Source organism: Propithecus coquereli, unplaced genomic scaffold, assembly GCF_000956105.1.
Source record: "Propithecus coquereli isolate 6110/MARCELLA unplaced genomic scaffold, Pcoq_1.0 Scaffold30, whole genome shotgun sequence".
Taxonomy (NCBI): Eukaryota; Metazoa; Chordata; class Mammalia; order Primates; family Indriidae; genus Propithecus; species Propithecus coquereli.
Window position 1 is genome coordinate 9,728,981 of NW_012148619.1, and position 24,736 is coordinate 9,753,716.

The window sequence follows — 24,736 nt, forward strand, 5'->3', positions numbered from 1 at the left end:
TCCTGGTTCTTGGAAATTTAGACTTGGACCAAAACTTACACCATTGGCTTCCCTGGTTCCCAGGCCTTTGGGTTTGGACTGAAACTAAACCACTGGCTTTCCTGGGCCTTCAGTATGCAGATGGTAGATTGTGACATTCTCCTTCATAATCATGTGGTAATCATAATAAATCTCTATCATCTATCTATCTAGCCTATTGGTTCTGTTCTCTGGAGAATCCTAACACACTGGGTATATTCTATAAATGGAACACTGTATAGTAATGAAAATGAATTAACAATAGCCACCTATTTTATGAACATGGATAAAGCTCATAGGTTGAGCAAAAAAAGCAAGTTGTAAAACAGTACAGAATGTTATTTATATAGACAAAGAATACTATATATTGTTTAGGGATATATACATATGAAAAAATGTATATTACATACAAAAATTGAATTATAATTCACATGAACATATGCATGGGAATTAATTATAAAGTTTAGGAGAGTATTTATTTCTCAGGGAGAGAAAGAAGGAAAGGAATATGATTAGGAGGCGTGCAAAGGGAACTTCACATTTATAACATCTTCTTAAGCTGGTTGCTGTGAATGCAGATTTTTTTTCTTTTTATAAATTGGAAATATTTCACAAAAAGTGAAGTTCTGTATGTTTCAGAACTTTTATTCAGTCAATCATTGTAATACACAACCTGAGAGCCCCTACTGGGTCTTAGTTTTTATTGCCTTAAGAGAGCACCTGGGACCATTCACCCAACAGGTAAGGCCTCTGCATATACTTGTTCAGGTTCTATGTTTACAAGAGTTCCTGGGTGAGGGGGTGATGGGGTTGAAGTCCAGCTTGTCCAGCAGTCAACAAGCCCTGTGTCCTTTACACAAGGACACCAAGGCGAGCATCAGCAGGAGGGGGTACTTTCTTCATTGCCCAAATGCACCATGTGGTATATGCAGAGGTGCTACAGCCAGGGTCCACCTCTTATCTAGCCTATGGATGCTACAAATGTATTCATCCACAGCCATGAAAAACTAGGAAGAGGGACCAGTCGTAGGCAGAGATCCTATTAAGTTTATTTTTTGCCTGCCACCAAATTTTTATTTGATTCACCCTGATATCTTCCCAGTCCTTATGATTTATTTATGAGCTGATCATTTGTCTCTAGTTATCTGGGATAGTACCTTAATAACTCATTTTTTGGTTTTTGTCTTTATGTTCTCTTGGGACATCTTTTCCAAGAGGTGAAGACTAATTGGCCAATTTATCTTTAATGCAAAGGACACATAATATAGCAACTATAATAAATACTAACAATTTTTAATAGATCTTACCTTTTCTCTTCCCTACTCGAGTCCTTTGTTCCGGACATTTTGTCTTCTTGGCTAAGCTACAAATTTGAATCTTCCTTTCTTACCTTTGTATCTGATAGACAATAGGAAATTATTCTTCAACAGAATCTACATCTCTCCTTTCATCTAAGTTGCCAGCTATCAAATTTTATTTTTTGAAAACAAAGAATAAAGTTCTTCAAATGTGGTTCATAGACCACCTGCATCACTTTTACTTAATGTGCATCAAAGTGCTGATTCCTGGGCCCTACTCAGGCCCACGAAATCATTCTGCATTTTTAATCAAGCCTTGCATGTGATTCTTATGCTCACTAAAGTTTGAAAACCACTACTTTAAAAGAAAGAAATGAGTTATTTGGCAGAAATAAAATTAATCAGGATAGTTTATAATTGTTATTTTAAAACAGCAGGAGAAAGTGATATCTGGGCAAGAGAAATTCTGTCATCTTTTAGTGTTGCTTAAAAAAAAGGTCTTAAAGGAATCAATTAGAGAAACTAACTTCACAATTTTTGCCTCATTTCATTGGCTCATGACAGTTACTAGAAAATAATGGAAATGATTTAGACAATGAAAGCCAATTTAGGTAAGGCTCTAAGAGCACCAGACAAGGAGCAGGGAGCCTAGGAACTGTTCCTTGATTATGTTGGGCAGAGCACAATATCTGAGAGCTTCAGACTTCTTATCTGTAAAACCACAGGCTTGTCCATCTATCTTGAAGTTGTCTTTCCGCCCTAAGGTGCGAGGAAATATGTGAAGACATGTCTATGTTTGTTGACTCTCTAGTATGTAGGTAAATGTATGTTAGTCATGTGCCCAACCTGCCATTATTTTTAAGATAAACTCCTGAATACAAAGATGATGGCAATTTTTAATTGTACACTTACAGGTCTGCATCAACTTGTTTCCATCGTCTTTATTTATACGAGATGACTAGTCAACTTTATATGACGGTGACATTTTAAAACTCTGCTTGCTTTAATTTATTTATAAAGAATGTCTCCACTATAGAGTAAAACAACCCAATGGTACAGCAGAAAGCAAGAAAGGAGGCGCCCACGAAGCAGTAGTTGGTTCAGATCATGATTCTTTGGGGCCTATTAGGCCATAGGGACTCAAAGTCCAGAAGAAGAGCAAATACTGATAGTTACCTAACGCCAAGGTTGCTGCTGGTGTTGGCTTCTCAGCGGTAGTCACCTCCCACTCAAATGTTTTCTCGTTTGGAAAAATTGTCCACTGTTCAGAAATATCACTTCCTTTTGACACTTACAACATCCCTGTGTTTCAGGATTTTGAAGTGTGTGAGAAAGCAGTTTGATTTGCGGCCACCAAAACCCTCTCTATATCAGGAATGATTAATTGCTACGACTAAGCTACCAGGTGTATATCCAGATGAGTAAAAAGATCCCAGGTGAAGTGAGTCACTGGAAGGGGTACACTTGTAATTCAGCATCTAGCTGACACCCAAAGATTGAGGGAAACATTCCCCCTCCTCTTCAAAATCTTTTTTCCGTTTGCACAGCTCCTGACGTCCTCGCCCTTTGGAACAACGGAGAGTCATTTGAAACTTAACTGAACGCTGGAGGCAAGTTCTACTTTTCAGGTCATCCAATTTAGGAGATCCAATTTCTGTAGAGGGAAGAAAAAGACGGGTGGGGGAGGGAAAACCAGACTCCTCGTCTTCTAGCCTTCTACCTTCAATCCGCAACCTGCCACGCAAATCCAGCCAAGTCAGGGATTTTGCCTTGAACCTCCACTCCACCACCACCACCACCACCTTGTCACTCACGCCCGAGAAACACGCCCCTCTGGCCCAACTCTTGGCCAATGGCGGCTCCCCTGCCTGCATAGTAATGAGCTCGAGACCTCCCCGGGCCAATGGCGCTCCGGGAGAAGGGTTAGTTTTGCATGTACCTAGGCGATTTGCATAACCCAGCGGCCGGGGGCTTGGGAACCCGAGCGTGCAACCCTAGAAGGGAAAAGGACGGGAAGAGCCTGAGCCGCGGCGCGGAGAGCGCGGGCGAGAGTCTGGGTGTTTGTGCGAGAGCCGGGGCTGGGGCTGCGGCGAGGGGCCGGCATGGCTGAAGGCTGCGCTCCGCAACCTTGAAGCGCGGCTGCGGCGGGAGGCTGGGGGCAGCGAGGCGGGTGCGATGGCAGAGCGCGGCCCCCACAGCTGCGCCGCGCCGGCCCGGCTGGCCTGAGCCGCCGGAGGAGCGGGGCTGCCTCTGCGCTTCCATGGAGCAGCGGGAAGGGCGAAACTCCGGAGCGCCGCGTCCCTGCGCTGCTGCGGCGCACTGTTGAAGGGGCCGAGTCCGTGCGGACCGCCGAGGGAGTGAGCCCCCGCCCCAGCCCGCAGGCCGGCTGCCCGGGGGCGGCGGGGGGCGTCGGAGGGCGTCGGAGGGCAGCGGAGGCGCGCGGAGCCAGCGGCGCCGCGGGAGAGGCCTGCGCGGGAGGCGGCCGCAGCAATGCCGGGCCCGCTGGGGCTGCTCTGCTTCCTCGCCCTGGGGCTGCTCGGCTCGGCCGGGCCCAGCGGCGCGGCGCCGCCTCTCTGCGCGGCGCCCTGCAGCTGCGACGGCGACCGTCGGGTGGACTGCTCCGGGAAGGGGCTGACGGCCGTGCCCGAGGGGCTCAGTGCCTTCACCCAAGCGCTGTGAGTGCGGGCGGCGGGCTTGCCAGGGATGGGGGACTCGCGGGGGGCGCTGCGGGGTGGAGCCAGTGGTCAATCCCACCCCACCCTCCGGCGGCCCGGGGAGGGGGGCGACGCCGGTCACCTGTGTGTGGGGGGGCGGGGGCTTGGCACCCACTCCCGCGCCGCGGGCTTTTCACACTTTGTCAGTCTGGGTCCGAGCAGCGTGTAGCTCTTTTTCCCAGACTTTATGGTCTCAGTACCCCCCCCACCCCCGGACTCCGAATGCATATGGGGCCAAGGAGGAGGAAAGAATCTGGAAACGCTTGCCCCTGGCAGCCTTTTCCCGCGACCTTCCCTTCTCACTCGGGCCCATGCTCAGCTGGCAAGAGTTTCGCCACTGGCAGTGGTGAGGGCGCCGAGAACTTGGCCTAAGTCTGCAGACCGAGACACGTTTCGTGGGGAAGCACCTGGGCTCCTGGGTTCCAGCATGCGGGGAGAAGAAACACCTGCACCTCAGTCAGGGCGAATCGCCTTCCAGTTTGGCCCGATCCAGGTAGTGCGACTTGGCACCTCGGCCCAGTTCCACTCTAGACTCACCCACAAACGCCCAGGGTTCTGGAACACGCAGGGGAGTCAAAAAAAAGCAAGGGAGAATTACAGGCTTCTCGGTGAAAATACTCTGACCTAACAAGGCCTTTTTAAGAAGGAATGCTGACCTGAGCGAGGTACAGGCTGTTGGAAGAGAAGCGGAGTTCCAGAGCATATGCTCAAGCGCAGTGCACAAGATGGGCAGCAGTTTTCTGCTGTGCCTTAATCAATCGGCAGAACTTTTCGGCTGCTTGAGGTCTGGAGAGTCGTGCAAATGTTTCTGACTTCCAAAAATCTCCCTCCTCCAACGGGGACCTGAGAGCTTTAGACATTCCCTTGAGAAAAGAAGAGGAATCTGAAATAGGTGTTGGAGGTGGTGTTGGCAAATGCCACCAGTAGAGGAAGAATAGGGTAATTGAGTGCATGGCTTGTGTGCTCTTGTTCTTCCTTCTTGTGTTGTGTGGCCAGTTGAATGATTAAATCAGGAGCAGTGAAAGAACTGTTTGAGAGAGGAAGGGATTCTAAGGGGCCCTTGGGTAGAGGGAATTTCCTTTTACCTTACAGCTACTGAAAGAGACCTCTTAGAAATAGACAGTTTTAAAAGAATAACAGTCCCTGTGAAGAAATCCTTTTTATGCAGGCCAGAGCACTGGTGTATTTCCAGGTGGGTGGTAGCAAGGTGTTCTGCCTGCCCTCTCAGAATGGACTTTTACTGAGCATTGAGGCTTGCTGTCTTGGAACCTGTTTCATTCTTCTTCCTCCAGCACCCACTCCCCTTGTCTGAGGTTAGTTTTGTGTTTGAAGTCATTTTTCTTTAGCCCAGTGAGGTTTAACTTTTCACCAAAAAGTTAACTTTGCAGTCAAGAGCATTTTGTTCACAAAGTTACATTAAATGGGAAAGTTTGAACAGGAGTGGGTTGAATGAGGAAAAGAAGACCTGGATAGAGGAGATGGGGCTATTTTTTCCTCCAAATTCTCTAGAAACTTAGGGAATTCATAGAGAAAGAAGGATGCCTTTATCTGAACCTCTTTCAAGACTCTCCATATAATAGAAAAGTCAAAATTTTACTATTTTGACTAGTTGTAAAGACCTTATTTAGTAGATTTCTTGAGTTTTAATGAGTAGAGTGGCCCTATAAGGAAAAGGGCTGTTTTACATTAGAACCTAAAACCACAAATATCACATTGTTATGAGAGCATGCTTCTCTCTGTAGAGCATTGGGCACCTTCCTGTAGAGCTCACTGGAGGTAATGAAATGTTGTATCTTCAGCTTTGAGCCTTGTACTGTTCATGGCTTGGGAAACAAAAATAATTGGCACCAGTCTAGAGTGTCTAAACTAGCATTATCACAGCACTTTTTGAGCTGGGGTAGTGAGCAAATGTGTTATGATTACTTACCACCTATATAGGTGACCTGTAAGTGAGTGACTGTATGTTCTGTTAAATCCTTATTTCATCTGAGTACTCATTTTGCCCTCAAAAATATATTATACGATCACCCTTTCTAAAGGGGTTTTCAAGGGCAGTATATTCGCATTTTACATGTAAGGAAACCAGCCTGTCCAGTGATTCTCAAAAGCCTATGAGGAGGGGCTGGTGCTGCAAGTCTGCACACTCCAGTGAAGTTAAAGGACACCTTGGAATCAATCACCTGGGGTGTCTTTCCAAATACTTCCTGTCTGCCCTCCCATGACAGCTTTAGTGAGCCCCACTCACACATCAGGAGGCTAGATCCATGGTCCCTAAGCTTCTGTTCACCTGTTCTTAATTTCTGGAGCATGTGCACCACAGCCTATTTAGTTATAGATAAAATTACAAACACAAAAATAAACGTTAAAAAGATGAGTATAATCAGAGTTCTTTATTTTCTTCTCATTCCTTTTCCAGTGATAGTACTTTCACCTGCCCTGGTGGGCGGGGTATGCATCCCACTTCAGAGATGGAGGACTGACAGCAGGGATTTTACTTCACTTGCAGTCCACAGAGCCTGATACATAGGAGGCACTTAAAAATGTTGGAGGGAATAAATGAGGATGCAGGGCCACACTGCGGAGTGGAACTGGGGCATGGAATTCAGACACCACTCCCACGTGGGACTGTCACATTCAGCATTCTCAGCATTTAGCCTTTAGTCCAGATTTGAGAAGGCACCAGAGAGAGGATACTGTCTTCTCCTTTAGGCTCGTTTAAACTTGTTCAATCTAACAGTGTCTATTTCCTGCTGAAAGTCGCTTTACCGGAGTCTGGGGACAGAGTCAGATGTAATCCTTAGTATTGTTGATGGGATTCCTGTGTTCACACCATTTGCTGCACCTGTAGTGATTATTTATGTTTTTGAACAGCAGTTTTCAATCTGTGTCTCAACACACAGGTTTATCACAGTTCACCCTGAGGTGTGTTAAAGGCAGTATTCTTACTAATACTAAAATTCCAAAGTTTATTTTATCAAAAGAATTCAATATTATTCCTGTATTACTGGTAATAAGGTGACTCTTTGGGGGAGGAAGAGATGAAGTCGTGGGGAGGGGAACTTGTACATGAGCCCTGTGGTGTGTTATTGCTACAAAGTTTGAGAAATGTAGACCTGGAGCACAAATTTTCATATGCTAGATTATGTCTGGCACTAACTTGTAAGATTACAAAGACTACTTGTGTGGCTTCGTGAAGAGAGTGGTTGATCTGAGCCCTTGATCATAGCCTTCCGGTGCCACTAATTGTGTGGCCTTGAGCAAGTCATTCCACTTTTTTGGGGGGTGGGGGGGGTAAGAATTTCCTAACTTGAAAAATGAAATAATTGAATTTACTAGATTATCTTTAAGGCTGTTTCTTGCTTCCAGAAGTTCTATGATTTTCTATTTCTCACGCAATTTTAGGATGGCCAGGTGATAATATTACGATTCTCTCATAGAAAGATCCCAGGAGTAGCAGAATATTGTTCTAGTTGAAGTTGCACAAGCCTATTTATTACCACTCACTTGGAGGAGTTCTTTGTGTTTAGAAGTATGTGTTAGGAAATTTGCCATGGAGACTTGTTGCAGAATGCATGACTAGCTGAGGCGCTTTGCTAGGGTAGAATAGTCCTGCTTGTTTCCTGTGGGTATGGCTTAACACTTGGAAAATAAAATCACTCTGTTTCAGTAATTTGGATACTGTACAAAAAGTTACTCAATGTCCTCACTTCCATATAATTAGTCATAATCTCTCAAACCTTCACAGTGTGTGTATCCTGTACATGAGCAGGTTGTCGAGTTTTTTATATAGAATTGAGTTACCTGAAAGGCTTTGAAGTGTTTTTTAAGAATCTTCTTTTGGAAACATCATCTCAGATTCTTCCCTGAGGTGTATTTTTTCATTATAACAAACATCTTCTTTTACTAATACCATCCGAAAGTATTTTCTTATGTATCCTGCAATATCTATTATGCATTCCCTGGCAGGTTAGGTCAGTACTCAGTAGCTTACTGTTTGTACCTTATTGATGGTAGAGTTTTGATATCTTTTGATTTCTGAATTATCTGTAAATTTCAATGTTAGCTTAGTTTGTGTACTGTCTTTCTAGAGGTGTATTAGTTTTATTTACTATATACACATGAACTTCGTTCAAACCAAGGACAATATATGAACATCTTTAAGTATAGATCCTTTATTTTCCAAATTAGTGAACCACTGGGTTCTCTGTAAATACAAGCAAGGAAAGAACATTCTGCCAGGCACATGGAGAGCTGGGTTCCAGATCTGTGAATAAGTTACAGAAGTGACCTTGAATGAATCATATGCTTAACCCTTCAGAAACTTAGTTTTGTCATCTGTAAAACAAAGAAGTCAACAACTCTTAACTGCCAAGAGGTTTTTTATCTGTTTAATTTGATTTTTATACATTTCTCGAGTCCTCTCTATTGTGTTAAGTGAAGTATAACTTTCTAAATCTCAGAAATCTCTCACCCACCCAAGAGACTCTAAGTTGTCCTCCAGTTGTCCAGTTCAGCTGGGATATTTCCACTGAATGGAGAACTCACTGTCTCACAAGGCAACGGTATGCTGGATGTGGTCTGAGCAGTATTTTGGACTTCAAGCAGTAATTCTCTTATTCTATGCTCCTTAAGGCTTGTTGTAGTAACCAATAATATTGTACGATTTCTAGGCAAACTAAATGCCTCTGCCAGTTATGGTATCGCAAATATTTAATGTCCAAGTGCTTGGCTCTTAACATTAGAATTGTAACATTTGACAGCTTAATCTCTTGGGAGAGATCAAAGTTCTGTACTAGTAGGTGGATCCAGGCAAGTTTAGGCATTTCTTGGTCTCTGTCTGTCTGTCTCTCAGGTTCTTATTTTAGTAATCTTTATAATAATGGACAGTACTGATAGCCCGCATGTTTGGATTTTCATTTCTGATCTCCTTGGTTGTGTCTATCCTTTTACTCTCATTTTTCTTATCAATAAATAATGGATATTTGACTAGATGATGACCAGTGTCTCTGCTTTGAATTTCTGTGAATCTGTGTTGATATTAAGTTGTAAGTACTGTTTAGTGATTTATTGAAATCTTTCTAAGACTGTCTCCCACTTTTTCTCTATTAAAAAACTATATACATAAAAGCACAATATTTGTTGGTATACTTAGGTTAAAAGTTAAACCCTGCCAAATGTGCCCTTAACTCTGAAAAATGGAACTAATAAAACTTAAAAGTATTCTTGATAAGGAAGCTTTGCTCTTTTACTTTTTTTAACTAGATCTCAAGGTTTTGGGTTTAGAAATATGTTATCCAGCTTTCTGTTTAACTGTCCTGTGTGGCCTTCAAGTTTTTAGTATTGCTCAAGCTTGTTTTCATGTATATGAAAGAATATGGATAACTTTGTTCTTTTTTTCCCCTGAACTTTGTTCAGTGGTGTGTGGTTTTTTTAAAGGCTTGATTGAGGATGATAAAATGCTGTAATTTTAAATCCTGTCAGTGAAGGAAAAAAAAAAACCTAGGGCATTTAGCAAATCAGTACTCTTACACAATGGCTAATTTCTCTGCCTTTCTTGACATTTCTTTTGTGCCTTTGAGCACCTGATGGTCAAACTTGTATGCTAGGTGTCAGCTCTATTGTCTGAAATTGGGTGAGTTCAAAATTGAGTTTAGAAATCAGTCTTAGCATGAGATAGATCATGATTTTATAGTTTGTATACAGTTAATAACTTCTCAACTTTCTTAAGACTTTAGCAAGCTGATACTCAAACACCCCTTTTAAATAGCAATATGTAATTGTGTAGTAGTATGTTCTAGATTCGCCCACACATAGACAAATATTTGTTATTAAACTTCGTGTATGGCCGGGCTATTTTTAGCAAGATTCTTAAAGTGTACTGAAGTATTCCGTGTCATGTTCAGGCAATTAAAACTCTGAATGTTTGAGTTGGTTGTTTTTAGTCTCTAAAACATGTTTTTAGTACCCTTACGTATTTTAACTGTCAAAAAAGCACACTAACCAGCTCCTGACCCACACAGGGTTTGGCATTATGCATCTCTTATTTTAAATGCAAATAATTGCAGTTTAGGAATGTCCTTCTAATAGTCTAGGTCCAAAAATGAACATTTAAAAAATTAATATTTTTTAAAAATATATTTTCCTTAGCTTTCTGTCGTGAAAGGTGTTATGGGTAAAGCATTGGACCACCCTCCTGTGGCAACATGTTGGATCATAAAAATATGAGTGTATCCTTGTAAGGAAATGTAAACCATAGATATTTTGGGAGGCTGCTGGGCCAAGACTGGGTATACGTTTAGATTCTAGGCTGAGCTTTGTGCTAGTGAGAAAACATGTGGAGGAAGCATGTTTAATATATTACAAGACATTTAGTGGCCCTTTATCCTTCATATTTAATTTATATTTAGCTATTTTGAATCAAGATAAGTCTTTGAAAAGGGCTGTGTAAACCCCCTTAGCTAGTGGTTTCTCTATTTTTACACTAGGAGAATGTGGCTTTTTTTTTTTTCCCCAAAACTTTAAAAATAAAGTTGACTCTTGAAAGAGTGAAAATCTCATTGCACCCTGACAATAAAATATTCTTGATATTTGAATCAGAATGTAGAACTTGGTATCCAGAAAAATCATGAGTTATATTCTCCCCGTTCCATTATATTTTTAAAGTTCTATTTGGGGAAATTTTCCTTCCTAAGAAGAGTGACATAAATTTGGCAGGGAGATAGCTCCTTTACCTTGAAGCTGTGCTAGGCATGGCTAAGGAATGTGCTGGGATTGCTTCAGGTTGCACTTCTCCACTCCCCTCAGGCCTTGAGGTTCCCTTGTGTAGCTCCTAGTGTAAAAGCAGAGTCATTTAGTACAAGTGGTGACATCAAAACTCCCGTAAGAGCTTGATTAAAGCTGTTTTCATATGAAGGGAGATGAATTTTATAATTCTCACTCTCTTCATGTGTCTGGTTTTGAAGTTGCAGAATTTGAGGTGTCCGTTTACCTTGGCAGTCTCTTCCCTGAAACTCTAGGGATTGGGCTATGCCATTGGTTAACTTCTGGGTTTTTTCCTATTTCCCTAAGGTATAAGGTTCATGCTTGGAAGCCCTTGAAGAAACCATAAGGATAATACCTGAACAGCTTGGCAGACCAGGTATTTCCAGGGGAGAAGAGACTCGTGGTCCACACCCTGTTCTAGATTGTCACCCTTTGTACAGACCTTTTCAGAGAGCTGCATTCTTGCAGAATTCTCCAGAGAATGAGAGAACACTGTCTCGAATAACTTAGCACCCTAGGAACTCTATCCTAGTATATCAACTCTTTTCAGTAGTGGTGGTGGGGAGTAAGAGGGAAGAAAGCAACATTAACTATGGACCTTCAGATTTTACGGTGTCCTTGAAGACTGTTCATGTCCTCTTCAGCCTTCTGTTTTAGGTGCTAAACTAATCTAGTCTTTGCATTTCCTAAATGTGACAATTGCCCTTGAGGGTCTCCTTATTTCACATTAAGTTGAAGTATATACAGAATTCTCATATAATTTGATCTAAGTTCATAAAAATATTAATTTAATTTAATAATAAATTAATTTAATATTAATTTAATTTAATACATCTCAAATACCTTAGTATCATGTTTTAAAAATTACATCAGTTTACTAACTGATATTTGTCAATTTATCACAATCCCAGTTTTTATCTTTCCTGTGCTACTTCTGCTAGTTCATCTCATTTGATTAGTTTTTTTTAAAAAGAAAACTTAGTATTTTTCTACGGAGAAGCATTTTCTTGTTGGCCTTCTCCTCTCCAAGGTCAATTTGAGTCCGTGGTCATGTCATGGAGCCTTTTATTTCCCTATCAACTCCACAGTTATTTTGGTTTTTTTTTTTTTTTTGAGACAAAGTCTCACTCTTTTGCCGGGGCTAGAGTGAGTGCCTTGGCGTCATCCTAGCTCACAGCAACCTCAAACTCCTGAGCTCAAGTGATCCTACTGCCTCAGCCTCCTTAGTAGCTGGAACTACAGGCACATGCCACCATGCTCGGCTAATTTTTTCTATATAGTTTTAGTTGTCTGATTAATTTCTTTCTATTTTTAGTAGAGACAGGGTCTCGCTCTTCCTCAGGCTGGTTTCGAACTCCTGAGCTCAAACAATCCGCCCACCTCCGCCTCCCAGAGTGCTAGGATTACAGGCGTGAGCCACCGGGCCCAGCCAACTCCACAGTTCTTTATAGGCATATTTTTGTGAACAGGGTTTCAAAAATGGTTTAGTGATAGATTAATTGATTGAGTGTGGCCAGGGAATTAAGACCCGAGAGTTCAGGGGGGCATTCTAGGGCTTGGGCTAGTCACTTAACCACTTTAGACTTCACATTTCCCATCTGCAAGAAGAGGGAGCTTGCTTTGTCTTCAGGGTCACACCTAGGAAACTCTCTTCTCCACTCGATTGACCCCGAGTGGAGAAATCTGTTGTCATTTCTCCTGGGAGTGTCTAGGTGGTTGTGTATGTGTTATAAGTTTATGATTTAAAATTCTAAACCCTTTGATTCTCCAAATGTATATCAGGATCAAAGCCTGTTGCAGACTTCACAGGTGAGCCACTGTGCTAATGGACAAAAGCTACTCACCTGGCAGGTTTTTCATTCAGAAATTCTTAAAGATCCTGGTGGACAAACAGTAGTACTTAATGTTTTTATAAAAATATCTTTTTATACGTGGTGCTACTGCCCTCTAACAAGAAAGCCCGATGGTGGGGGAGATACAACTTGTCTGGAGGGAAAAGCCAGGGGAAATCATACTTTTTCGCTTCAGTCTCTGACGTGGTGCTCCCTTCCTGAGATGGCTGGTCCGGTAGAAAGGTGCTGTCCAGACAGGAGACCTCAGTGTTTCTTCTCAGAGTAAGGACGTGTGACCTTGCTCATTATAGCCCCATCCTTTAAAGACAGTATCGCTGTGATCTTAAGATATTGATTTTTTACTTCCAGAGTTTGGACCACTGAGGATTTTCATGCAAAATCCTGACTCACTCTTTGGGAACCCTCATGCCAATGAGTGCCCACTGTAGTTTCTTTGATCACTTTCTTTCTTTTCATTTTGGGGATGGATAACATCTACTCAGGGTAGACAATTTAGCTGCATTCTTGTTTTTTCACATCACTTTGGTTCTAGAAATATTCGTATTACGAGAGAACTTTTTCTTTTAAGTATTTTGAATGTATCTTTTAAGTATTTTACTAGTTATTGGATACCTATTTTTTTTTTTACATTTGACATTAATGCTTGTGTTTTGTGGATAAAGAAAAGTTTATTATCTTAAAAGTAATTTTAGAACTAAAACCCTTTCTTTAAAATATTTCATATTTCTAAAAAGTCATGGCATTCTTGTTAAGCCCAGTTAAGTTTTTAAAGTTTCCGAGAAAGATTTTTCTGAATTTTGATTCAGACCTGATTTGAACATGAATTATAAAGTCAGAACAGCAGCTAACATACGCAGTAATGCTCACGACCTATTTAGATTGGCTGAGTGTTTCAAATACAGTTGTGCGTACCCTGGGTCTCTTTCTTTAAAAAAAAAAAAAAAAAAGAAATGTTTGAGATGTTTTTCTCATTACCATCTTGACATCTGCCTGGTTACACATGAATAGCTTGACCCAGTCCCTCAGCAGGGAGACTACCGTGGCCTTGCTTTCAATAGCCATGTCACTGACAAAGAAAACATATGGAATATTTCATTCCTACCCTTCACAAACAGAGTCAGGGGCTGTGAGGGCATGCAGCAGAAGGCTTCATACTTCATGGTAGGTTGGAAAATTGTGCGTTAACCACAGGCTCTGCTGTTAGTAATCGAACTGTGTTTTCCAAAGCCCCATTATATTCTGTGCAACATTACATCCTGTGTTTTGGATAAATCAATTTCTAATATGCGTTTGAATTTAAGTTCGTGCTGCCTGCTTCCATGGTGGAGTAATTATGTATTTTTCACCAAAGGCGATTTGTGTGTGTGCAGGCATGCAGCGCATTTGGATGCTCCTCGTCCAGATTTGATATGTACTGTGTGTTGGGAACGCAGATGCTTGAATTCCCAGTAGAGTACTCATTGGGGACTGCCTGCCTCTATGTTTATCTTCTTGTCAGTCTGACAGAAAGACCTCAATTGATCATTCTCATGCTAGCCAAACACTGCTGCGTTGATCTTTAAAGGTTTCTGTTGCAGAGTACCAGTCTTTTACTTGGGGGCTCAGTTTTGGTTCAGCTCGGATTATGGGTTTTGCTTTGTAGCATCTGAATCTACAGTGTGGAGGCTTGTCAGCAGGTATGACAGGAGATTGCCAAGAACATGAAACAGAAGGGTAAGTTAATTCTTATCTTTCTCAGGTCTTACTCTGTGTTAAGAGAATTTGCCATTGGCACCACTCTGGCTAAGGCGGCATGCCAGAAAGGGAAAAAACAAAAAAACAAAAAAACTATGACATTCTAAGATGAGAAGATTCATGACATTGGCAAAGGAAATAATGACATCCATTTCATTGGGGTCCTCTTCATCCCTTAAGTTACCCCAGCTTGAATTTCTGGTTTCATTGTTTCCTAGACATGTGGACTGGGTTTGACAGAAGTGGATGATTTATCTAAAAGGAAGTGAGCTCCTGTTGATAATTTTATCCCATCTATAGCCAAATATTTAAATTTATATAGACATCTTTTCTAGAAGGTATTTCTGATGGTTCTTGGTATCATTGCTGAATATAAGCGGCATAATAGTGTGCTAATAGAATTTATTGCCTTTCACATTTTCTTATAAGCATAATCCCTTTTGTAGTTTTTGATTATAATAGATTTTCTTTAAATTTGTCAGCTCTTTAGAGGTTCAATTTTAAAAAGTTTCTCTTTTATGGTTCTTCACAAATGCATCTACTTGAAGTTACCTTTTTTAAAAATACCTTCATATTTTTATCTTAAAATAAATGGTTTAATCTTGGATGTTCCATCTTCCTTACTTTAACTGATCACTTAACTGACTTTCATAACTATGAATTCATATAACTCCCCCAAACCTCCCAGTCTTAAAATTTACCCTGTTTAGTGTACAGATTTGCAAGTTTTGAAATGTATACAGTCATGTGACCACTACCACTGTCAAGATCTAGAATCTTTTCATCATTTCCCCAAATTTTTGTGTACCCCTTTGTAGTTAACCCCTCTCTTCATCCCCAGCCCTGGCAACTGCTGAACTGTTTTCTACGTTAAGTCTCTTATTTTATATAGTTTTGTCTTTACCTGAATGTCATATAAATTGAATGAAACAGAATGTGGTCTTTTATGTCTGGCTTCTTTTGCTCACCATACTTCCTTTGAGATTCTACCATGTTGTTGCATATGTCAATTTGTGATGCTCATTTTCGTTGCTGAGGAGTATTCCATTGTATGGACGTACTACAGTTCGTTTATCCATTCCCCAGTGGAGGGACATTTGCCTTGTTTCCACTTTTGGGCAATTACAAATAAAGCCACTATAAATATTTGCATAGAGGTTTTGCATGAACCTAGGTTTTTATTTCACTTGTGTAAGAATTACCTAAAGTGAGACCCTGGCTCATATGATAAATATTTATAAGGAAATGTTAGTCTCGATTTTAATGTTAGAGCCGCAGTGAGGTTTGTTATCACCAGTTACAGCCTCAATAAATTGTTAGCATGGTATGTAGTACTAGCAAAAACTGTTTAGGGAGAATTCCAGCTCCGTTTCTGATTAACCCGGTAGTGCCTGTAATACCTCCAAAGACTCCTGTAGAAATGATCCTCATGTGAAGCATTTTGCTTACAGTGAAGAAACTTTGAATTATTAGTGTATCCACGTTTGGAAAGTCTGATTTAAAAAAATGGACATTTGGTGAGGAATTGCTGGTCCTATTTGTATATTAGGCATCTTACATGTGCTAACTATAATTTCCACAATAACCATTCTTGGTCCATAGTATGGTTCCTATTTTATAGCTGAGCAAACAGATTCGAGAGGGTTAGGTAACTTGCCCAAACATCTCACAGTTAACGAGTGGTAGTTTGTGAAGCTCAGGTGTTCTGTATTTATAAGTAGTTTGTTTAGATATTTGAAAGTTTATCAGAAGAGGAGAAAAGATAAAATAAGAAATGGTGAGAAGCTACAGATTATTATAGGAAAAAAAAATCAAAACTGAAAATAAAGCATACCCAGAAAGTATACACACATCTACATATGTACATACGCTGGGAGACCATGGCTTGATTTAGGAGTAATTGATATTAAAAAATCTATTTACTATGGAAAATAGTGTTGTCTTTTATTCATAGCAGAATTTTTAAAAAAGTATCTCTTACTTAGTCTCCTTGCTTTTTGTACATCTTCGTTTAAAAGCTTTCATATCCTTTTCCATGATCATAATGTTTTTCTGAGTCAGGAAAGTGTCCGTAATATGCTTTTTGGCTTTTTCTTTCTTTCACGGAATTCACTTACATGGCATACGAGGACCATATCTGTGAGTAGACTCATTTTCTATTTCTCAAGGAGCAAATTTCTGAATGTGCTTTTTAAACCAATCTTGAAGTAGATTAAAAAGCGAACTGTGCAATATGATGGTTTCCATATAGCTGCCCCCTTTCACTCACTGGAATTTCCTGCCTCTCCTGTTGAAGATGTTTTTATAGGGAAGTCAGCATAAAAGTGAATCACCCATGAGCCTTTTTTTCCCCAAGGCATTTCATTTAGTCAACTCGGTATTAATTTAGTTGGTACTCTTTAGTTGACTTGAACTCTTTGTTTGTTGATGGTGTGAGCAGATGTTTATTAAGCTGTTAATATTTTACAGGCTTGATGGGTTCCTGTTTGGATCTGCATGTTCGTTCCTTTAGCAGCACGGCTATTCATGATTGAATCTGTGGCCACAGTTTTAATTTTGAATGTACAGGTGATAGCCAGCCCCATCCTGTGGTAATTTGCTTGGTGATTCTAAAGATTGTCGTCTTCTGGAAGCGTTTTACTTATATTGCATTCTGAGTCATAAAGAGCTTTTTGATCTGTTTTGCCATTTAGCTAAATCATCACCATCATTTTGTTATTAACTTAGATACTACCAATAATAATGTTATTGAGTTTCAGGCATTAAGTGAAGTGCTTAACCTGTATCATCTAGTTAATCCTCCCAGGAGGTCTCAAAAGCACTTGCTGTTATTTTCTCCATTTTATTTTATTTTTTTATTTTTTTTGAGACAGAGTCTCACTCTGTCATCCTGCGTAGAGCACAGTGGCATCATCATAGCTCGCTGCAGCCTCAAACTCCTGTCTCCCCATTTTAAAGATGGAGAAGCCATGGTGAGTGAGGGCTTACTACCACTGGTAAGGTGAGGCCTTGCAGATGGGGTGTGTTAGATCTTGGCTTTTTAGACTGGGGTTATTTGGCTGAGTGAGTTTTATAACAGTATCTTTCCGTGCTCTTCCTAGATGTAGGCGTTCATCTTTCTTACGTTATAGATGAAGGATTCATTCTGGAGATGTTAAATCTGTTTTGTCCTCTGCTCGAAGTGTTCTTTACCACTTAGAATATAGATTTGGAAGGGATCTTAAAACCCATCCAGTGAAGTGGACCTGAAACTCTTGTGTGTTATTGGCCACCCATCAAAGAGGCTGGATCTTCCCATGGGGAAAACAGAAAGTCCATTTTCCCCCAAGAGCATATATTTATATTTCTGTGTTTATAGACATGGTAGTTATTATTTGCTAAACCTTTCGATTACATGAATCCTAACACCAAATTCTTTCTGATGTTTTTCAGACATTTCCTCCCTTCTCAGTGCATTTCTGTTAATAACTGGTAGAAAAGAGTTGATGTGGCTCAAATTCCCCATTTAACAGGGGAGTAGCCCAGTTACATTTACTTGTAAGACATTCCCACAATCAGCTGTAGCCCTCCAGAGTATGTTAAAATAAAATGCAGAAGGAAGAATATTATCAGAAGAGATGGCTCTGTCTTTGACTATGTAAATCTTTAATAAGAATTTTGACTTGTGTTGCTTGCGGCTTCTGCCTATTGGATGGTAAGATTTCCTGTTCTCTTTTTCCTTGTTTTCCCTGGGCCCAGTACTTTGTTGAAATTATAGGAGATAATTTGTGGAGGTGAATGAAAAGGTTTAATGTAAATAACTTTATCTGTTCAAACTATTCTTTGAGAGCAACAAATATTTGTATCATGGTTCATGGGATCAGTAGTCTTTCAACTTTAAAATAATAATTCCTGAAATAGTAAATACTTAAAAATGAATTAGTTCAATATCTACTTATTAAGTGTTTTACATGTTAGGAACTGTGTTTGGTGCCAGAGACACAGAATTGAAAAATATCTGACAGTCCCTGCTCTTATGTAATTTACCTGGCAGAGGTGGGGTGTGGTGATGGTTGTGGGGACAATAAACACTAAATATATAAAATCAGATAATATTAAGTACCATCCAGAAAAATAAAGCAGGATGAAGAAGGCTTGCCATTTAAGTAGTCAGGGAAGGCTTGAATGAAGTGAAGATTTTAAGATAATCATTCAGTATCTATAGGAATATGAATCCATCTTAAGCAATGGCAAAATTTAAAAGAGCTTCTCTGCACCCCATAATGAGTCTAATTAAAACAAAAAAAATAAAAATCAAGATAGCAGAATAAAGTGGTATATTAATACAGTGGAATACTACATGGCAATAAAGGAACAAACTATTGATATATGCCACCACATGGATGGTTCTCAAAGGTGGTATGCTGGGTGATAAATGCTCTATGATTTCAGACATAACACTTTAGAATGACAGAATTATGATGATGGAGAACAGAACAGTGGTTGCTAAGGTTAGAGACAGGAAGACTGGGGCTGGAAAAGGGTTGCAGGCGGGAATTTCTTGGTGGTGCTGGAGCAGTTCCTTATCATGATCCTATCAGTGGTTACAACGAATCCATCTGAATAGGGTCTGTAGTTCAGTCAATAGTGTTGCAGCAGAGTAAATTTCCCAGTTTAGCCAATGTATTATGGTTATGTAAGATGTTGCCTTTGGGAAAAGCTAGATGAAGGGTGTACAGAAACTCCTTGTACTATTTTTGTAACTTCTGATGAATCTTACAGTATTTTAAAAAACAACAACAAATAAACCAGATCAGCTGAGAGTCCTGAGAAGTCTTAGTCTTGGTTTTACCTTAACTAAGATAAGGAAACTGAATCTCTGAGATAAGGTGACAACCCAAGGCTGCAAAGCCAAAATCTTTCAACATTCAGGTCAACATTATTTGCTCCCTGAGGGTATAACGGGTTTTAATTTGTTATTGAGCAATTGTTGGAAGATTATATAGGTGTTCTCTATCTTTCTCCCCAGCTTCCTGCTCCCCAACCCCTGCCCTGTGTGTGTATGCACGTGTCTGAATTCTATGTTCTGAAGCAGATAAAGTGCAAAGTATGCATTAGGTTTATAATTTACATGGTTTTTGAATGGAACACGCATGCATCTCTTATGGAGACATTTCATTTTGGAGCGCTTGGTACAGTCTAAGTAGTATGGGGAATGACCTTGGATCTCTGCCTGTGAATTAGTAGCTGAATGGTGTTTTACTTCTGATGATTCAGTATATTTGCCTTAATTGCTGGATTAACCAATTTCTTGCCTCCCACAAAAAGCACACACATTTGTATAAAGAGAGGATGAATGAATGAAGTTTTAGGGACTAATTTTTGTGGTATTTAAGCAACAATAGTTTAGATTACCCACAACCTTAATTTCCTTTCATGAGTCCTATAGATGGGCTTTGTCACCATTTACACTTGATTACTTCATTGTTAACCCCAGTGATGTGATTTAGCATGCAAAGACTTAATTATTCCTTTCTGGCCTAGTGAGAAATTTCCTTCCAATAATTGCCTCCTCTGCCCTTTCCCCTCTTAAACATTTAGTTTGTTTGGAACAACGTGGTTGCTCAGTAAGCAATTCCAAGCTCAGCAGTGCCTGGAGCTGTCTTTGGACCATAATTTGTACTTTTGACACAGTGACTTAGGCCTCAGTTCTTAAGTGATGACTGGTGGGTGCCTTTCGTTAGAGCAGTAGTGTAAGCATTTGTCTGAAGTTGTGGTTCATGACTGCATGGTACTAAAGAGTCCCCTGGTGGTCTCTCTTTTTAAATTTGTTTCCTTATTTTAAGAGAAAAATTATACCACCTTTAAAAATATGATTAGATTTCTTAAAGCTTTAGTTTTAGGTATTAAAAAGTACTTTAGTTTTGAATAGTAAAAGCCTTAGTATCTTTAAGAAGTGTTTTTTTAAGAAGACCCATGTAAGCCTAGTATTAATAATACTATGGATCATTATGTAACAGGACATTGGACGTTATTTTGTGAACTGGAGGATTGGATTTGTTGGATTAAATTGAGAGGTTTAGGCGGGATTGGCAAAGAGGTGTTTTTGTTTTGTTTAGTTTTTAAATATAGTTATTGCGTCTAAAGCCCACAGTCAAGGAATGGAGATGAGAGCAAAGTTTTCTGTGAGGGTATTTTTTACTTTATGGCGACAACATTATGGGAAGTTCTGTTTCATTTTCCAAGTGGAAGTTTGTGGAATTGAAAGTGTGTATTTTCTGCCAGGAGAAAAGTATTCTGCCAGGAGGAATTGAAAGTATTCATTCTACCCTGGGCTTTGTATCAAGTAGAGGAATATGCCCATGTCTCTATAGGCAATTTATAAGGCTTGTTGAATATCACTTTTTAATTTTTTTGGCAGCCTACTTTTACAGCTTTAGTCCTAAGGCCCTGTCACCCATCTTCAAAACTCTGTCCCTTCCCATATCCTTAAACAATGTTAGTGGCTCCATTTCTCTCAGGATCTAGAGTAACAGTGGCATGATAGGGTAATTGGATATTCTACAATAAAAATACTAGTATGTCAGTCAGTCTGTTGGAAAGCAGAACATTACATTCATCAGACTTAATTGAAAGTGCTTTTGAGGGAGATGTTTTATGCAGCCAGGTTCTGCCTCTCAGTTTCCACGTGTACAAGACATTTTGTCTTAAATCATCAGTTTTTAGGGGAACTGACTTTTTGCTATCCTAGAAATAAGTCAAAGGAATACTCACCAAAGAGATGTAGATAACAAAGCAGTTCCAGTCGTTAAAGGATTGATCAGGAAGCACAGTAGAAACAGTCAAAGCCCTCCTGTGATCTATCTACTCCCTGGAGTATTTTTAAAAGAGTTTAAAGTGTTAGGTCTAGTGCAGATATATGTCATTTGATTTTTTTTTTTTTTATTTCAGCATATTTATAGGGGTACAGATGTTTAGGTTACGTATGTTGCCGTTGCCCTTCCCCCCCCAGTCATTTGATTTTTGTGAGTCATATCTCAGGTAACAGAAATTTCCTCATAAATGATACCATTTTTAACATTTCACACGGTGATCGAAATAGATTTTTGTTAAAACTTTAATTATCCTGATACTACAACAAATTCAATATTATCCTTTCAAAAACTGGCAGGGATGTCGTGAGAATTCATTCATTATATTTGAGTAGGCGTTGATTATTTTACATCAGCCAATAGATATCTGGACAGTGTTGATGGACAGCTTGTTCTTTTGATAGCTTAATTTATTATTTACAGATAACTTATGGTAGTTATGATACTATCCATAGCTTATGATAATTAGATGTTATCAACTAGATTTCCCCTCCCATTTGAATACTTCCCTGGAAAAATAAGAAAAATAAAAATTACCATAGTGTGTAATCTTGTGTTATTTGAATTTGAATATCAGTGAGTGAGAGAGAAAAGGCATTTGCTGGTAGTCTTAATCTGGTGAGCGTGGAGGTGAAAGGCAGTACCCCTGCCCTCAGGGGGTTTGCTCCAGTGGTTTATCTCAGGAGCTCGTTTCTGATAGTATGCCCTTACACTCCTCTAAAGAGAATGGAATGCAGGAAATCTGCCCAACATTTTCAAATGAAAATATGTATTTGTAGCTTTAATGCATAATTCAGCCTCTCATGAAAAATTAGTGTTTTATGACAAAAGAATTTGGATCTCGAACGAATGCATAGCAAGATCATCTTGTTTCTATAACATTCTTTTCAACTAAAGAACAACTAAAACTCTGGGTAATTTATTTTAATTTAATAATGGTTCTAATTTAGTGCTGATTTTATTAAACTAGGTCTTACTAGAATTGCTACATTTAAGCCAGTGATCCTGTATTTAATGGTAAGCTCTTTGAAAAGAGCATTATGGAAATAAAATGATTTTGTCATACATTTGTTCATGACCCAAATTCTTTAATTTCACGCGTAAGTAGTGTTGACTCTTACAGCGCTACAGAGAGCAATAACTGTAATCATAGAACCACAGGATATAAACCTGGAATGGTTTGCATGGTGTATATTAACATGGAGCATTAACGAGAATTATAAGGTTCATTGAAGTATATTAAATATAGCATACTTAAAATCCTATTACTTTCTTTTTCTTTAGTGAAATGAGACACTTTGGTTGCACGTACATTTTAAAAATATTTAAAGATTTAATATGCTGTTGAGAAAATGCACAGTAGTCACATATATTGTGAAAGCATAACATGAGCTATTAAAACAGTAGACATGTATTTCTAGATGCTTCATGCTCAGAATTGTTTGTAAGCTCTCTGAAGGCAGGAATCAAGTCTCACTGGGTATCTTCTTAGCTCTTCCCTTATATTTGTGCCTTGCACGTAGCCTACTTTTAAATGTTGAATAAATTGAAAGACATGGACAGATTGCCTTTGAGTATTACCTTTCACTAGCAACATTTTGTTAGTTGATTAACTTGCTTAGCCAAAGTTTATACTATGAACACTGACTGTGTGCCTATTGTATTTCCAGGTGTGCTGCTATAGTCATGGGAGGAGGGATGATACCGACTGTGCTTCCTGTTTTAACATTTATCAAGCCCTTCATTGTGTGCCAGGCTTTGTGCTAAGGGCTTTACACTTGGGCACTCTTTATTCCCATTTTAAGCCGAGAAAACTGAGGCACAAAATGTTTAAATGCACATTCGTCAACTGTATTGGAAATACGTATCTAAGGTTGTCGTTTATAATCTCCAGCCAGGATTTGAACCCAGGTGGCGTGACTCCAGAGTCCGTGTCCTCCAGTCTACCATGCTGGCTCGCAAGTGTCCATAGGTGATACGGTGTGCTGGAGAGGATAGACACAAGCACAAATAAAATACAGTAGGAGAGTATTGTAAAGGAGGCATGAACAAAGCTTTGGCTGTGGGAGCAAAGAGGAGGGGAATTTACTCTGCCTTGGGGAGTTAGAAGGCTTCGCAGCAGAGGTGACATTTGAGCTGGGTCATTTAGTCTTCTGTAGGGCAGCTGCCGGAGTTCTGCCTTGTTTGAAATAAGCACATTTACAAGAGAATGGAGGAGCACATTCCACTTGATGGATTGGATTGACAGATTGAAAGTAACTCCCCAGAATGATGGCTTTGTTAGGTATTTGTTCTCTGAGAACCCTACCTGCCACTCCCCTTTGGTGAATTGTGGCAAGAAAGCTGTCACATTAAGCTGTCATTCAGGATATTTGTGAGAGGGGGAGGGAAGAACAAATTATGGGCAGAACTAGGTATTTTCAGAACAGTCTAAAACCCGGAAAGATTATATTTCAGAGCGTTTAAAAATGAACACAGCAGCACCCCCCCTCCTTTTTTTTAAGTCGTGCAAAAAGAAAATTGAATAATGAAAAGTTAATTAGGCTTTGGATATTTTTAAAGCTGGACATTCTGATTCTTATCCACTATAATTATATGAAGCTTTGTTAAGGCCAAGATAGAAAAAGAAACCAATTATAGACTTATACAAAGTTCTTATAGAGATTGTTTAATTCTAAAAATATTTCTTTTTCATGTGATTTTTAAGGAGTTTTCAAGGAGCAGATTCAATTCCCCCTTGTCTTGGCCTTTGTCTCAGTTGTCTAGGTTATTTGCTTTAAGAATATCTCGTGTTTTGCTGGAAGTTTTTTCCCCCACAGTTTGTAGGTGTTAAACTAGTGAAAGGTTTAGGATACCAATCTAGGTCTTTCTGAATTATGGCTGCTCACAGTTTTATTTCTGGGGAAATGGTTTAACAACACTTCTTGGAGTTGGCACTCTCTTGCCTTGCCCCGGCTCCTGCGTTCCCACCTCCTCCTCACCCTCCACTCCCCAAGCCTGAAATGGAAAGAACTTGCTTTGTTACGGATGATAATATTTAAGCTCTAAAATTTTAACAGTATTTCAGTTGCAAATAAATGGAAATTGTGTATTCTGTTTAATGTGTTTCAGAAAATCCCTGCTATTTTTTTTTCTTTAAATACAAGAAAACAGGCGTGTAATGCCTCATTGAAAAAAGCCTGTAGGGGTGCTTTGTGCAGGTCTTAATTAAGGGCTTTGAAAGACCAAACAAAAGGGAAAAGGAAAATGCTACAGGGTTATTGTTATTCCACCCCATTGGCTCAGCTAGCTGACCATCCATTGGAGCATTTTGTCCATTTTGAAACTGAATGACACTTTTGTTCGTGATTAACAGAGGTGAAAGAAGCCAATTATTGGGCCGTCTTTTTCCATAGAGCAGCTGCTGTTGGATTTAACTGCAGGCAAATATGGCCTTTTACTACCACAAGGATGTTGTGATGACAGTTTATTTTTATAGAACTATGTGGTAGAAAACAAAATCTGTC

At 39.8% G+C, this 24,736-nt stretch overlaps 1 protein-coding gene across 1 annotated transcript in view; it reads left to right on the forward strand.

Annotated features, from left to right (window-relative positions):
• Positions 1-3,288: 3,288 nt before the first annotated feature.
• LGR4 (leucine-rich repeat containing G protein-coupled receptor 4) overlaps positions 3,289-24,736 on the forward strand; it is a 95,132-nt gene continuing 73,684 nt past the window's right edge. Inside the window, exon 1 of the mRNA XM_012649553.1 lies at positions 3,289-3,991. Within this exon, the coding sequence (XP_012505007.1) occupies positions 3,807-3,991 (185 nt within the window). The 5' untranslated portion in view covers positions 3,289-3,806. The remainder of the gene's footprint in view (positions 3,992-24,736) is intronic.